The following is a 16,840-nucleotide window of genomic DNA, read 5'->3' as shown; positions in this document are numbered from 1 at the left end:
ATGTAGATTAAAAAAATAGAGGAGCATAGAAAAACGATGGAATCCCTGAATGAACAATGTCGGAAAGAATTAAATGCATGAAACAGATTCAAAGAAATATCCAGGAAATTAAAAATCCCATCACAAGCTAGCAAAACCACTTGAACAAAGCTGAAGATAGACTTTCAGACCCTGAAGACAGCATTGCAGCTAGTGATCATGAAAGGAAAGATCTCTTAAAAATAACAAGGAACCAGCAAATAACAATTCCACAGCTGGAAGATGAGGCAAAGAAGAACAATGTAAGACTAATAGGTGTCAATGAAACAGCAAGAGTCAACACAAATGATATAAAAAGACTATTTGCAGAAATAATAGCAGGAAATTTCCCAAGCACAGAAAAAGGATCAGATATACAAATTACCGAGGCATATAGAACTCCATTAGCCATAACCAAAATAAATCTACACCCACACGTATAGTAATGATGATGACAGAAATTCAGCACAGGAACAGAATATTAAAAGCTGTTAGAGAAAAGAAACAGAACACCTATAAAGGAAAACCATCACACTCACAGCAGATTTCTCAAGAAACAAACCATCAAGTCTAGAAGAGCATGGAGTGTAATATTTCAGACCCTGAAAGAAACCCAACTTCCAACCCAGATTGATGTACCCTGCAAAACTATCCTTCAAAATTAATGGAGAAATAAAATATTTTCACAACAAACAACAACTGAAGAACTTCATGAACACCAAATCAACCCTACATAGAGCACTAAAAGATACTCTAGAAAGAGATAAAAATGACCAGTTTCCCGAACAACAATAGAAAGGAATCACCAAGCAGAGTAAGCAGTTAAACAGAGGGAAATGTAGGGAACCAATAGCAGGAAAACAACATGACAAAGATAAGCCAATACATATCAGTTATCACCATTAATGTAAACAGCTTCAATTCACCAGTCAAAAGAAGCAGACTGGCAGAGTGAATCAAGCAACAAAATCCAACAATATACTGTATACAAGAAACACAGCTAACTCAAAAGAAAATTCATAGACTGAAAGTCAAAGGATAGCAAACAATTCTCCATCTGACAGGAACCCAGAAAAAAGCAGCATAGCTATTCTGTTTGCAGACAATGTGAATTTCAAATCAAGAATGATCAACAGAGATAAAAAAGGTCACTACATACTTTTTAGGGAAAAACTTCAAGAGGAAGAGATAACAAACCTAAGTATCTGTGCACCAAATATGGAAGCACCCAACTATATAAGACAAATTTTAACAGATATAAAGAATGAAAAAGGCAGTAACACAATCATAATGGTACTTTAACACCCCATTGTCACAAAGAGATAGATCAACTAGGCAAAAAACTCAGCAAAGAAATAACAGAACTAAACCAAACTTGTAAACAAATGGACTTAGTAGACCTTTACAGAGCGTTCCATCCAACAAAGCAGAATACACATTCTTCTCACCTCCACATGGGACAAGCTCTAAAATACACCACATACTAGCACGTACAACATGATTAAGTAAATACAAAGAAACTGAAATTATCCCTTGCATATTATCTGACCATAGTGCAATGAAATTGGAAATTAATGACAAAAGGAACCACAAAAACTCCATAGACACATGGAAATTAAATAAAAGTCTCCTGAACAACCAATGGGTCAAAATGAAATTAAAGAAGACATTAAACAATACCTACAATCAAAGAAAAATGTAAGTATAACTTACCAGAATCTCTGGGATACAGTGAAAGCAGTCCTTACAGGGAAATTTATAGCAGTGAACTCATACATGAGAAAAACAGAATAAAAACAAATAAATAGTCTAATGCTGCACCTTAAACTTCTAGAAAAAGAAGAGCAAGTCAAGCCCAAAGCCCAAATAAGGGAAGAAATTATAAAGGTCAGGGCAGAAGAGAACAAAATTGAGATGAAGAAAACAATACAAAGAATTAATGAATTGAAGAGTTGGTTCTTTTAAAGAGTAAATGAAATTGATGAACCTCTAGTCAACCTTACCAAAAAAAAGGAAAGAAAAAACTCAAATTCATGCAAGAAGGAATGAAAAAAATGAAATCACTACAGATCCCGTAGAAATTCAGAAGATCATCAGTACCTTTGAAAATCTTTACTCTTATAGGATGGAAAACACAACAAAATAGACAGATTCCTGGATACATATGAATTACCAAAGCTGAACCAAGAAGATATAAAAATCCTGAATAACTCAGTATTAGCCAACAAAATTTAAAACATAATAAAAAACAAAGCAAAGCCAAGATCCCGATGGATTCAAAGCTGAATTCTAGAAGAAATTTAGAGAAGACTTAATGCCAATTCTTCTCTAACTCTTTAATGAAATTGAAAGGGAAGAATTCTCCCTAGTTCATTCCTGGAGGCAAGTATTACCCTGATACCAAAACCAGAGAAAGACCCAACCAAAAAAGACAGCTACAGGCCAATCTCCCTAATGAACATAGATGCAAAAATACTCAATAAAATGCTAGCAAACAGAATGCAACAAATTATCAAGAAGATTATACACCATGACCAAGTGGGATTCATCCCAAGAATGCAGGGATGGTTCAATATATGCAAATCAATTAATGTAATACACCATATCAACAGAACCAAACACAAAAATCATATGATCATCTCAATAGATGCAGAAAAAGCTTTTGATAGAGCCCAACAATCATTCAAGTTAAAAACTCTACAGAAAATTGGAATAGATGGTATTTACCTTACTCTGATAAAAGCCATCTATGACAAACCAACAGCAAATATCATACTAAATAGACAAAAACTGAAGGCCTTCACTTTAAAATCAGGAACAAGACAAGGATGTCCACTGTCACCACTCTGATTCAATATAATTCTGAAAATATTACCTAGAGCAATTAGATGAGAGAGAGAAATAAAAGGAATAAGGATAGCAAGGGAAGAAGTGAAATTATCATTATTTACAGATGACATGATACTCTACATAAAAGACCCCCAAAACTCCACCAAAAGGCTTACAGTTTTAATAACCAAACTCAGTAGCATAACTGGATACAAAGTCAACACTCAAAAATCAATAACATTCCTGTATACAAACAACAAACACACTGAGAGGGAAATTAGGGAAACCATACCTTTCCTAATAGCATCTAAAAAAATGAAATACTTAGGGATTAATCTAAGAAAGGAAGTAAAAGATCTATACAGTGAAAATCATAGTACTCTGAAAGAAGAGATCAAAGAGGATTTCAGAAAATGAAAAAATATTCCTTGCTCATGGATAGGAAGAACCAACATTGTGAAAATGGACATACTCCCAAAATTGTTGTACACATTCAATGCAATCCCAATTAAAATACCATCAGTATACCTCACAGATCTAGAGGAAACATTCCTAAAATTCATCTGGAACCAGAAGAGACCTAGAATAGCAAAGGAAATCCTGGGCAACAAAGGAAAGACAGGAGGCATCACAATTCCTGACTTGAAATTATACTACAAAGCTACTGTGAGAAAGTCAGCATGGTACTGGCAAAAAAAAAACAGACCTGAAGATTAATGGAGCAGCTTAGAAGATGCAGACAGAACTACAAACATACTTAGCCACCTTATCTTTGACAAAAGGGCCAAACATGTTCACTGCAAGAAAGATAGCTTCTTTAATAAATGGTGCTAGAAAAACTGGCTTTCCACATGCCAAAGACCAAAACTAGACACGTGTCTATCACCATGCACTAAAGTCAAAATGGATCCAAGATCTAAATATTAAAACAGAAACAATCTACTGGAAGAGAAAGTAGGTAGAAATCTTGAAGCCATAGGGGTAGGCAGAGAGTACATGAATAAAAACCAAACTGCATGGGAAATATTTCAAAGAATCAACCACTGGGATCTCATCTTACTGAGAAATTTTTGCACATTAAAAGAAATCACCAACAGAGTAAAAAGAAAACGTACAAATTGGGAAAAAATTTTAGCCAATTGTCCCTCAGACAAAGGAATTTTATCTAAAACATATAAAGAATTAAAAAACATCTGGCCCCCATAATTCAAAGACCCAATCCAAACATGGGCATCTGAGATGAATACATACTTCTCAGATGAAGAAATACAAATGGTAAATAAATTATAAAGAATGGTCAGTATCATTGGTCATTTAAGAAATGCAAATTAAAACAACACTGAGATTCCATTCAACCCAGAAAGAATGGCTATTAGAAATCAACCAATAGCAAATGTTAGAAGGGCTATGGGGGAAAAGGAACTCTTCTCCATTGCTGGTGAGAGTATGGACTGGTGAAACCACTGTGGAAATCAGTTTGGATATTCCTCACAAAACTAGGACTAGAGGTCCCACTTGACCCAGCTATTCTCCTTCTAGGTATTTTCCCACAAAGACTGAAAATATTATAACACAGCAATACATGTGCACCCATGTTTATAGCAGCACAATTTGTCATAGCTAAATCTTGGAAACAACCAAATGCCCATCAACAGAGGAATGGATAAAAAGTAGTATTTTAATACAATGGAGTATTACTCAGCTATAAAGAAAGATAAATTTGAGGCTTTTATAGGTAAATGGATGCAACTAGACACCATACTGATAAGTGAAATAAATCAGTTTCACATGTGTAAACATCGTATTGTCCCCCTAGTATAAGAAACTGAGAGAGTAAATAAAACCTAAAAGGTACAATAGATATTGTGAAAGGGAAAGAATGTGCTCCAAGAGAAGGAACAACTGGGATGAGGAGAAGGAGAAAGGAAAAAAGGAAGGGAAAATATATACATACACAAGGACAGCTGGGATAATTGTACTGCTGATGTCTAACTGTTTATTGAAAGGAATAGTTAATGCTTAATTTTTTTTTCTTAAGCAATTTTACATGCTTATATCTGGTAATCTGAACAACTAATCTGAAGACAGTATGCAATATAACAACCATTGCTGAATTCCTACCACTTTGTTTAGCAAAGGTCTGTATCATTTCTAACTTTTTTATTACAATTTATTCTCTTTAATTGTTTGCAATCTTGCATTCTTACATCTGGTAATCTGAGCAACTTTGTTGACGATAACAATACGTAAAATAACACCACTGTTAATCCCTATCATTTTGTTTTGAAATCCTGTATCGTTTTTTTTTGTGTGTGTTTTTTTTTGTCTTTATTTATTTATTTTTATTTTAAAGAGTAAATGAAGGATAACATAGTAATAGAGGGATTTACCAAATTACAAAGTGGTAGGAAATTATCAATGGTTGTTATTTTACCTATTGGTATTTTCAAGATATTTTCTCAGGAAAACACAAATAATAGTGAGTTACAGACAAAAGTGGTAGGAAATTATCAATGGTTGTTGTACTGTACTTTGGTATTTTCAAAATGGTTTCTAGAGAAAACAAATAGAGGTATACATGAGTGATCAATTAAATAATCATTGACTATTCTCAATGGTTGTTGTAGGAAACACATAGTAATAAACATATATCCATTTACAAAATAGCATAGGAACAATACAAACATTACAGAGTTATGGACAGATTGGTAGGAAATTATCAGTGACTGATGTAATACATGGTGGTATCTTCAAAGTGGTTTCTCAGGAAGACAGAGATATGCAAGAAGGATCTAACAAGTAGTTAGAGCCGAAGGGTTGTGAAAAATAGTGGATTACCTCCTCATCAGTGACTCCTTTCACTGAGGTGTGATAGCTGGAAGGAAGGCCAGGATTGAAAAGAAGGACTGAGAGACTAGCACCAGTGTCCAGAAACAGGCTGTTTACTTTTTCCTCTGTAGTCATGATTATGCAGGGCTCCTCCTTGGAGATGCCGGTCTGCCCAGAGGAAAAAGCACAGTATGCCCTGGGCCCCTTCATTCCTGTTGGACCAGCTGGTAGGAGGGGTATGAGCTCTGAGGCCTTCGCTTCAGAGGACAGTCTGATCTCTAGTGGTCACCTTTACAGTCAGGGCATGGCCTGGGGGGGGGTTCTTAGGGCAGTCCCTCTTGAGGTGGCTTTGCTTTTGACAGTGGTAACAGATGAATGTAGTCGACAAGTTCTTCTTGGGGCCCCGAGAATCAGACTTAGGGTCTGTTTCTCTTAGTGCTGCAGCAAAGGCAGCTGTTTTTTCTCAGTCTCTGTTTTCTCTCCTTGATCTCCTCCTCGTCATGGCTATAAAATACTGAGGAGGCAATTCTTACTAACATCTCAAGTGAGCTATCTGGGGCAAAAGCCATTTTTTGTATTTTTTTTCTACTATCTGGGGCTGACTGAGAAACTTATCTTTAAGAATAGTTTGTCCCTCTGCTGAACTGGGATCCAGGGAAGTATGCTTTATCAATGCCTCTTGTCTAAGAAAGCAGAGGGATGTTCTCTCCAGCCTCCCAGGGCATTGGGATCCCGCAACCACTAGTGTCCTCTCCCCAACCGTCAACACAGGCAGCAGGGACATGTAGATGAAATCCTTGGTCTGCTAGTCAGTCTCAGCACCATCAGATGTGAAGTGTCCCAGGCAGGTAACCTACACACACCATTTCTCCATGAAGGCAGTTCTTCAGAATCTGAATATTGGGAATCCATTAAGTCTTGGTCCAGACCTCTCTGGAGTGCCACTTGCTCCTCCCCAACAGCCTGTACAGTCGGGGAGAATGGCTTCCAGTAGTCTCCCCAGGTATTGCGCAAGGTCCTCCTGGTTTCCAGCCCCCGAACAGCTCTCACGTCCCCAGTCAGCTTGACCTCTGAGTCGTCAGGCGTCATCTGTATTCTTGTGTTCTCCAAGTCCTTGTTCAGCAGCTGCTCCTCTGCTGGCTCTGGACTTTTCTGGCTCTTGTGGGCTGAGCCAAGAGTGACCTACCATGTGGCATGTTTTCTCAGGGGTTTCTCCATGTTGGGATGGTTCATACACATCCCCAGGCAGGCCTCTGCAGACGGCGCAGGGCAGGCTGATTGTGTTGGTGCTTCTCTGTGGCATGGTGGTTCTCGACCGCATGGCCAGGGGCCAGCCCGAGGGCCAGCGTGCCCTACTGCGTGGCCTCCTGGGGACCTGCTGCCTGCTTCCTGGGCACCTGCGTGGCTGGGGGCTGGCCTGTTTTTGTCTTTGTTGTTGTTATTTTGCTACTGTTTTTTATTCTCTTTAAAATAAAAAGAAACATTAGCAGAAATGAAAACTATAGAATAATACTCATGAACAGAAATGCAAAAAAAGTTAACAAATATGATCCCTTAATATATAAAATACATAATGTACGTCTCAAGTAGGGTTTATCCAATGAATGGAAACCTGATTTAAACATTTTTAAATGATTAATGTAATTCATACTATCGGACTAAAAAAGAAAATCTATATACATCAGGAAAAGCATCTGATAACATCTAAGCTTCAGCCCCTTCTAAACTTAAAAATAGGGGATGGGGATTTAGCTCAGTGGCAAAGCACCTGCCTGGCAAGCGCAAGGTCGTGAGTTCGGTTCCCGGTATCGGAGAAAAACCAAAAAACCAAATAAAATAAAATAAAATAAACTTAAAAATAAAACTTTCCTCCAGCTAGAAATAGCAAATAACATCCTCAATTTGATGATAATGTACAAAATAAGCTATAGGTAATATTATACTTGTTCCCTGAGATTTAAAAGAAAACTTGGCTAGAGTATCTACTTTCAATACCTCTATTCAACATTGCACTAGACAGTCTCACCAGTACAATCAGGTAAAGCAAAATATAAAAGATATAAACTAGAAACAAAGAAAAAAACTATCTTCATTTGCAAGTGCATGATTATCTATGTAGAAACTCCAAAGGAATCAGAAAAAAAGCTATTAAAACTAGGAAGTTTCAAAGTGGCAGGATAAGAGACTAATACACAGGGCTATTAAAATATGCAATTAGCATGTCCTTGGGTTCACCTCAGCACCCAAAACAAACAAATGAAAAAAACAACTCCAAAAAAATTACTATACAAAGATCAACAGTATCTTCATTAATGAACCGAAAATTTAAAATATTCTTCACAAAGGTATAAATATGACAAAATATGTGTAAAATTTCTACACTGAAAAGTACAAAACAAGCTGAAGGAAAAAAATCTTTTCAAGATAGGGTCTTGTTATGTAGTTTAAGTTGGCCTCAAACTTATGGTGATTCTCCTGCTTCAGCCTCCCACATGCCACGACAACTGGCTTGAGAGAAACGTTAAAGCAACTAAATACATTGAGCAATATATCATGTTGATGGGTTAGAAGACTCAATATTGTTCAGATATCAGTTCTCCCCAAACTGACCTATGGATTTAACATTATTTGAATCACAATCCCAGCAGGTTGTTTTATAAAAACTGACAAGCTGATTCTATAACTCATAGGGAAATACAATGGACCTAGAGTAGCCAAAGTACCTTTGAGAAGTTGGAAGACTAACATAAGCTCATTTCAAGCCATTATGAAGCTACAGTTACTAAGACAGTATGGTTTGTAGTAATATAGAGACCACAAAAATACTTTCACACACTGTAGAAAACTGATTTTCAATGAACACACAAAATCAGTTCATTGGAGAAAGTGTTCAAGAAATAGTGCTAGAACAACTGGACATCCATAGGCCAAAGAGAAGTTCAATGTAGACCTTATACCATATATAAAAGCCCCCCAGGAATGGAACATAGACCTAAACCACAAAACTTAGAGGAAAAAGTCCTTATGACCTCGGGTTAAACATCAATTTCTTATTCCAAAAGAAATGTCCACAAGAGAAAATAGATAAACTGAACTTCCTTAAAATTTAAAAACCTCTCTTCAAAAAGGCAGTTAAAAAGATGAAAAAGAAGCTATAGACTGGGAGAAAATATTTACACAATACATATCTGACAATGGACTAGTATCTAGGATGTATTAAGAACTCTCAAAAGTCAATAGTTAAAGCTTTCAGCTAGGAAGAGGCTAGATGCAACTTTCTTCAGCGTCCCAAATCTACCAGGTTCATCTTACACCAGCTGCCTCCACCATGCTGCCCAAGTTTGACCCCGAGATCCAACATGGGATCAAAGTCACATACCTGAGATGCTCCAGTGGTGAGGTCAGCATCATGTCTGCCCTGGCCCCCAAGATCAACCCCCTTTTGGTCTCCAAAAGAAGCAGGTGATGACATCACCAAGGCACATGGTGATTGGAAGAGTCTGAGGATTATGGTGAAACTGACTGGTCAGAACAGACAGACCCAGATGGAGGTGGTGCCTTCTGCCTCTGCCCTGACCATCGAGGCCAGTGAGGACCCGCCAAGAGACAAAAGAAAAGTATTAAACACGATGGAATGTAACTTTTGACAAGATTCTAATGTTGCCTGACAAATGTGACACTTTCTAGAACCATTACAGAGACCCTGGGGACTGCCCAGTCTGCCAGCTGTAGTGTCCATGCCAGCACCCTCATGACAATGTAGAGGACATCCACAGTGGTACATGAGAGTGCCCAGCTAGCTAAGAAGCATAAGAAAATATTCGTTGAAAAGATGGTCTGACAAAAAAAGTCAATGGTCAAGAAAATAATCTAATAAAAACAATGCACAAAAGATTTGAACCAATATTTCACCAAAGATAGATAGATAGCAAATAGATACATTAAAAAGATGCTAAACTGCATCAGTAGAGAAAGTAATCTTACTCATTAAAGAAATGAAAATTAAAGCAATACTATACAACATACACACCTAGGAAAAGAATACAATTTAAAGAAACTGACCATAGCTAATGTTGACAAGAATGTAGAAGAACCAAAAGTATCACATATCACTGGTGGGAATACAGAATGATACAATCTCATTGAGAAACAGTTTGGAAGTTCTTTAAAAGTTAAACATACACCTACCCAATGATTTAGCTATTCAACTCTTGGGTATTTATCCAGGAGAAATGAAAGCATGTATCATACAAAGACATATGCAAACATTCACAGCAGCTTTATTTGCTTGCTTGTTTACCTATCTCTCTATCAGTACTGGGGACTGAACCTAAACCTTTCACACTGAGCTACATTCCTGGCTTTTTTATTGTGAAACATGGTTTTGCTAAGTCATTAAATTGCTCAGATTAGGTGTAAATGCTCAGTCCTCCTGCCTCAGCCTCCCAGAGAGCTGGGATTCCAGGTGTGCAGTACCAGGCTCAGCTTCAACGGTAGCTTTATTTTTAATAACCCTAACCTGGAACAAATCCAAATGTCGATAAACAGATAAAGGAATAAATACACTGTAAATACCTAACTTATAATGTTCTAACTTAGAATTTTTTGATATATGATAGTATGAAAGCAACACACATTCAGTAGAAACTGCACTTTGGATTTTGAATTTTGGTTTTTCCTGTTTAGCACGATGAAGTGTGACGCTCTCTCGTGATGCAGGGCAATGGCAAAGAGCCACAGCTCCCAATCAGCCATGTTAGCACCAGCATGAAGAACTAAAATTCTACAGGGTGATGACTGCATTGCTGGCATGTTTTAGATATAGGAATTCAACAAATTACTTGAGATATCAACACTTATTATAGAATTGGCTTTGTAGTAGGTGATTTTGCCCAGCTGTAGGCTAATGTAAGTGTTGTGACACATTTAAGGTTAGCCTTGGCTATGATGTATGTTAGGTATATTAAATGCACATTCAACTTAGTAATATTTCCAACTTAAGATAGGTTTATAGGGTCTAACTCCTCATCATCCAAGCTGTATACCCATGCAATGAACTGTATTTAACAATGGAAATGAAAGAGGTGTTGATGTACACAATGCAGATAAATCTCAAAGCCATTATGCTGAGTGGAAGGATCCAGGCAAAAAGAAGTCCCAGTGGTCCATCAGGATCTCTGGGGAATGGTTCCAAGATCTCCCCACAGATACCAAAATCTGTGGATGCTCAAGTCCTTTAACTAAAAGGACATGGTATTTGCATATGACTTATAAACATCCTCTCCTGACCTTTAAATCATCTCTAGATTTGTTATACCTACTGCAATGTAAGTGCTATATCGTGGTTATATTGTATTGTTTAGGGAAAGAAAAATAGATGTACATGTTTAGTATATATTTTTGATCTGTGGTTGGTTGAATACATGGTTGTGAAATTCATGGATATGGAGGGCTGACTGTACCTAATATATCTATGGTATTGATTTGAGAGCATATTCACATGTCAAAAGTTACCAAATTATATACTTTAATATGCCCAGTCTATTTTGCCTTAATTACATCTCAATAAAGTTGTTAACCTGTAGGGTGAGGTTGAGGCAAGAGGGTCACAAGTTCAAGCCCAGTCTGGACAATTAAGACCCTGTGTCAAAATTTAAGAGCTGAGGATGTAGCTCTGTGAGAGGGCCCTGGGTCAATCCCCAGTACCAATCAACAAACAAAAATACCACAGGACTTCTATATAGTAGAAGGAGCTACAGAAAATGTATCCAACTTAATTATATTTTTAATCTATTGGATGTGCTATTGTATTGCCACTGCCTTATGCAGTATTTTTTCTAGTAAGGACTCAATGAATTTTTAAAAAAATTTTTTATGTGTGAGTGATAAATTCTTTTCCAATCAGATTTTATTGGTACATTTTAGATATACATAATGATCACATTCATCATAGAGAATTTGTACCTGTGCATGATATAACTTGTTTCTTTTTTTTCCCAATTCCCCTGCCCTTCTTTCAACTTCTCCTCCCCTCCGCATTTACAAAAGCTTTATTTCCATTTTTTTTCTTCTTTTCTCATTTTTTTTAAACTTTTCCCTTCTTTCCTTCTCTTGTTCCCCTCCCCATTTGAGCATTTTCTTCCTACTTCACAATACCTATTATACATTTTGGTCCTTATTTACACTTTCAGTTTCTCACACCAGTGAAACAATGAAATCTTACACATGTGTCTGGTTTATTTCACTTAAGCATATGGTATCAATGTGCATCCATTTACCTAGAAATGTCTTCAGCTTATACTTCTTTATGGCAGAGTAGTACTCCATCGTATAAAAAAAAAACCCCACACCACCTTTATCCATTCACCAGTTGATAGGCACTTGGGCTGTTTCCAAGAGTTGGCTATTACAAAATGTGCCACTATAAACATGACAGTGCATATATCACTGTGGTATGATGCTTTTAATTCTTTCAGGGTGATACCAAGAAGGGCAATAGTATGGCACCTCCTCTAGTTCTAGTTTTTTGAGTAATCTCCACATTGACCTCCACAGCAATAATGTTTATAAATGAATAGTTTTCTCTAAGCTATACACATGTGGGCAAGAGTAGAGGCCAAGGCTGGCTCCAAATGATTTCTATACAAAACTGAAGGAATAATAAATTTTTTTCAGTCCTAACTTTGTGACTATACTTATGTCTTATAATAATGTACTCTTCACATAGAAAAATGCATAGATAGCTAACCAATTATACAGATTTTTGCTCTAAAACCAATAAACATTATTGGCTTCAAAAGACTGTTTTGCTAGTAGATAAGGTTGTATTCTGATTGTCAAGGAAAGAATGCATTTCTTGGACATCCTTTCCTGACAGTTCATATCTTCACATTCAATTTAATGGAACCACTATTAGATTTATGTTCTTTATTACAAATTTTCTTAGGACCTACTGCTACATTTAATCTTCTCTTAGGTAGACTCAATTCATTTCATTGGTTTACAAAGATTCTGAAGCACCAAAAAAAAATCTAGTATAATGGTCCAAATTTCTTAATTGAAAAAAAAAAAAAAAAACACTTTGTTCCATAGCATTTGAAGTGTTTTGATCCTTAAAGTGCTGAGCCCAATTTCTCAGCAAGCATGTAGCAGGCATTTGAATTATAAAACCTACTGTCTGCATTGACTATACATAGCACATTCCTCCTGGAGGCCTGCAAAGGATGTATACTGTAGTAATACGTAGGCCTGTTCCAAGCTTCCAAGGGTCATGTTCTAGTCTAACCAATCTTAGAACTAATGCTAAATGCCACTATAATAAGGATATAAAGGGTCTACCCTTGTCTATCTCCAAAAAATCTTAAAGAACATGTTATTAATAGTGGTTTGATAACATCCCCTTTAAATAATAGCTACCCAGTAAGGAGCGATATGCATCTAGTTGGCTAGGGATATTGCTAACTATGATAAAATGCATGTAAAAATCATATCCCATTAGGAATATGCAAATTCTACCTTATGGTAAGGAAATTTTTGAAAGTATTATTTTTTCTATAATTTTCTGAGAAATTAGGAAGATGGGCAAGTGAAGAAAGGGAGAAAGGTGAACAAGTATAATGTTATTACATGCCAAGCACTTCACACATGTTTCATGTGATGTTCACAGCACTCCAGTGCGTGAAATGTAACTGCCCTACTTTGCAAGAGAGAGAACTGATACTCAACCAGGTGAAAAAATCTGTCCCAAGTTTGCATACCTCACAGTAGAGATCACCTGTTATTCTAAAGTCATGGTTCTCTCATTCCCCTACACAAACTGTCATAGAAAGAGCAAAAAAAGCTTATGATATATTTGGTTTATTTTTTGCTCACAAAACGTCAGCTATAAGCTGCCATGACAGAGTGGGTCACTGTGGATTTGACTTACTTCAAGGAGGAATCCCCCACACCAATGCAGCCTCGCAAGCTGAGCTTCCTTAGGAATCCACCACATCGCTTTGAGATATTTTCCACTACTCGACCCTTGAATACAGAAAGTTAGAAAAAGTATCATTTTTTCATGCTGCTTACCTAGCAGTAGAATAACATGAAATTCAAAAACAACACTTGCTGTACACTTGCTGTACGTGCCACCTCCACTGGATGAAAACAGAGATCAGACTCTTACACAGCAAGTGACCGCGGGGAGGGGAGAAGGGGCCCCCACATCAGGCCACTGGTTCTTCTAGGTTCTGCTAAGTTAAGTAACTGGGAGGAAATTGCTTGGACTTATATCACTGTTAAACATAACCATTTCCTTATTTATTAAAAAAGACACAAAACACATACCTTGGTAAAATAATTGGCAAATATACTACAATAGTAACTGAATTAAAATGCAATTCCATTGCAGTAAATACACTGGCTAAATGGAAAAGGAATAAGGTTTTACTAACACTGGGAAAATAAACAACTCTGGTATCTCAACACCCTCCAATCAGCACTTAAAGCAGTTATTCTGTGCAATGCTCTTTATCACTCCCATTCTCACTTTTTTATTAAAAATGTGGTATTTAAACCAGGCGTGGTGGGTGTGGTGGTGCACGCCTGTAATCCCAGCACTCGGGAGGCTGAGATGGGAGGATCATTGCAAGTTTGAGGCCAGCCTGGGCTACAAAGTGAGCTCAAGGCCAGCCTGAACTGCATAGCAAGACCCTGTCTCAAAAAGACCAAAAAAAAAAAAAAGAAATGTGGTATTTAATATTAACATGTTCCTGCTTGCTCAAACCACCAGAGGTACATGCCTGACTATCCTACCAGTAGCTTTTTATTAATTTTATCAGTAAAAAGACCAATAAAAGTGATTAGATCTGTTTATGCCACCCGTAATTCAAGCTACCCGATGAGATACTCATGCATGTACCACTGGTGATCCAAATCACCCAGCAGCAAGACACAGGAATCACAGCCTGCTGTGAACATGTTAAAGTTGTTTTAAAATAAATTTTATTTATTTGTGTAGGCTTACCACTCTTAAATTGAAATATTTATATATTTCTAGACAAATATAAGGGGTGATCAAAAATATATTTAATGTTTAAAATTTTTAAACATTCATTACATTAAAAGATATATTGCCATTAATTCCCCTCAAAACCATCCCACCATGAACACACCCACCTATCCCATGGGTCTTGTAATTTTCCTGAAGTAGTTCTGGAAGTCTTACGTGAGTATATTTACAAAATACGATAAAAAATATGACGACTGCTGCTGCCAAGTGCCACCCAATGGAAACGCGGGCTCATTAAACCATTATGGTGCATCCTCCTCATTCATCTTATTCACTGGACCAGACTGTGACTTCTGGTTCTTCCAAAAGTCAAAATGACCACAAAAGGAAAATGTTTTGAATCAATTTAGGACATCAAGGCAGCCACAGAATGCAACTAAAGATGCAGAAAGTGACAAGAACAATGGGATAAATATGTTCAAAGTGAAGGAATGTGTCTTACTGTAATAAGTCTTCACTTAAACACATACTGTATTTTTTATCATACCTTGTAAGACAGAATCCTGCAATTAGAAAGGGTTTTAAATAATACTTCTTTATTTTGCAGGTAATTAAACAGGCCTGAGAGATTGTAAATTTAAGTAGCCAAATGGAGGGACTTCACATATGCAGCCTCACTCCTAGGCCTATACCTAAGGCATTTCCCCATTCTTAAAGCTGAATTACAATTCCCAGATCCTTCAGATCAATAAATATTTGTCCGATCTCCTACAAAGGATTAAGTTAGGTTAAGTGTTAATGACAGAGCTGCAAGACTTTAAAGTGATGAGTGGTAAAACTCAGATTATGAGCATGAGCAAGGGGGAAAGCTGTCTGTTACTGATGCAGAGCAAAAATAGAAGACAAGGGAAAATTTGGACCTGATATACACAAAGATCTTCCAGATTTTTTTTTCTTCTGTTCTACTTGAACACTTTAATATGCTGGGAGTGGTGGGGTACCCCTGTAATCCCAGCACTCATGAGGCTGAGGCAAGAGGACTGCTGTAAGTTTGAAGCCAACCTGAACTACAAAGTGAAATCTTGTCTCAAAAAACAAAAAACCTTTAATATTAAATCTAAAATGCAGGTTGGGCGTAGTTGCACATGACTGTAATCCCAGCACTCAGGAGGCTGAGGCAGGAGGATCACTATGAGTTCAAGGCCAGCCTGGGCTACACAATGAGTTGAAAGCCAACATGAACTACATAGTGAGACCCTGTCTCACTAAAAAGAAAAAAAAATCTATGTGCTCACTTTGGCAGCACATATACTAAAAAAGAAAAAAAAATCTAAAATATAGTAAAAAAGAAGATAGAGACAGTAGTTGCTTATCTTTCTGAAAAGCCCTCCAAACAAAATTAATTAACTTACCTCTACATCTGTTTGAAAGTTAAAAAGATCTATTCTTTGCCAGTTGCTTCCATCTAGGGCTAAGACGTTCCAAGCCTGGGTAGTAGGAGAAAAAAGAAAAATGGGTGGAGGTGAAAGAGGTACCTCTATTGAGTCTTTTGAAAAAAAAAGTCTATTTGCAACCTTTGTATTTCCAAACTTTTATTCTTGATATATATTAATAATCAATTACAGAATTATATTAATATTATATTAAATATAAAAGATAGTGGCACTTTAACACTTAATTTGAACTAAAGCTCATCTTTATTCCAATAAAACATGGTATTTATTAAAAATCTAGTGAATACACTACCTTAGAAATCTGTGCACATCGGCACAAAGTTACTATATCCAAGAAGGAAAATATTCTAGAAAGAAAGGGAAAAAACACACAAAAAAGATATTGTTAACATTTTAGTACAACTTGAAAGATAAAGTCTAAAGTATCTGGTTATGTAAGTTTTTTCAAAATTCCTCAACTAGCAACATATAAGTACACATCACTACCATGAAATAGTCAATGTTTGTACATTCATAAGCTGTTTGACACACCACACAAATAGTCTTAAAATAGAACTCATTAATCTTTTATTTCCTTGGTTTTAAGACATGAAGATGGGAAAGTGATCGTAAGTAGTTCTGCGTCAAGACCAACTCTCTAATCTACCAAGCCTGGGGATAACCAAACTCTTGTAATTCTAATGTCCCTAACATATGCCACAAACCTCTCTTTTGGATG

At 36.7% G+C, this 16,840-nt stretch overlaps 1 protein-coding gene across 4 annotated transcripts in view; it reads right to left on the bottom strand.

Annotated features, from left to right (window-relative positions):
• The window catches only part of Fbxl2 (F-box and leucine-rich repeat protein 2), a 105,328-nt gene that overhangs the window by 30,294 nt on the left and 58,194 nt on the right, over nucleotides 1-16,840 (bottom strand). For all 4 annotated transcript variants that reach the window (XM_005383637.1, XM_013513726.1, XM_005383638.2 and 1 more), the window contains exons 3-5: nucleotides 16,415-16,469; nucleotides 16,081-16,155; nucleotides 13,604-13,698 (exon numbers count right to left, since the gene is read on the bottom strand). In XM_005383637.1, the coding sequence (XP_005383694.1) occupies nucleotides 13,604-13,698; nucleotides 16,081-16,155; nucleotides 16,415-16,469 (225 nt within the window). The remainder of the gene's footprint in view (nucleotides 1-13,603; nucleotides 13,699-16,080; nucleotides 16,156-16,414; nucleotides 16,470-16,840) is intronic.

The sequence above is a fragment of the Chinchilla lanigera genome, unplaced genomic scaffold (genome assembly GCF_000276665.1).
Source record: "Chinchilla lanigera isolate Chin_1 unplaced genomic scaffold, ChiLan1.0 scaffold00020, whole genome shotgun sequence".
In the NCBI taxonomy this organism is placed as follows: domain Eukaryota; kingdom Metazoa; phylum Chordata; class Mammalia; order Rodentia; family Chinchillidae; genus Chinchilla; species Chinchilla lanigera.
This window is presented reverse-complemented; position numbering and strand designations above follow the sequence as displayed.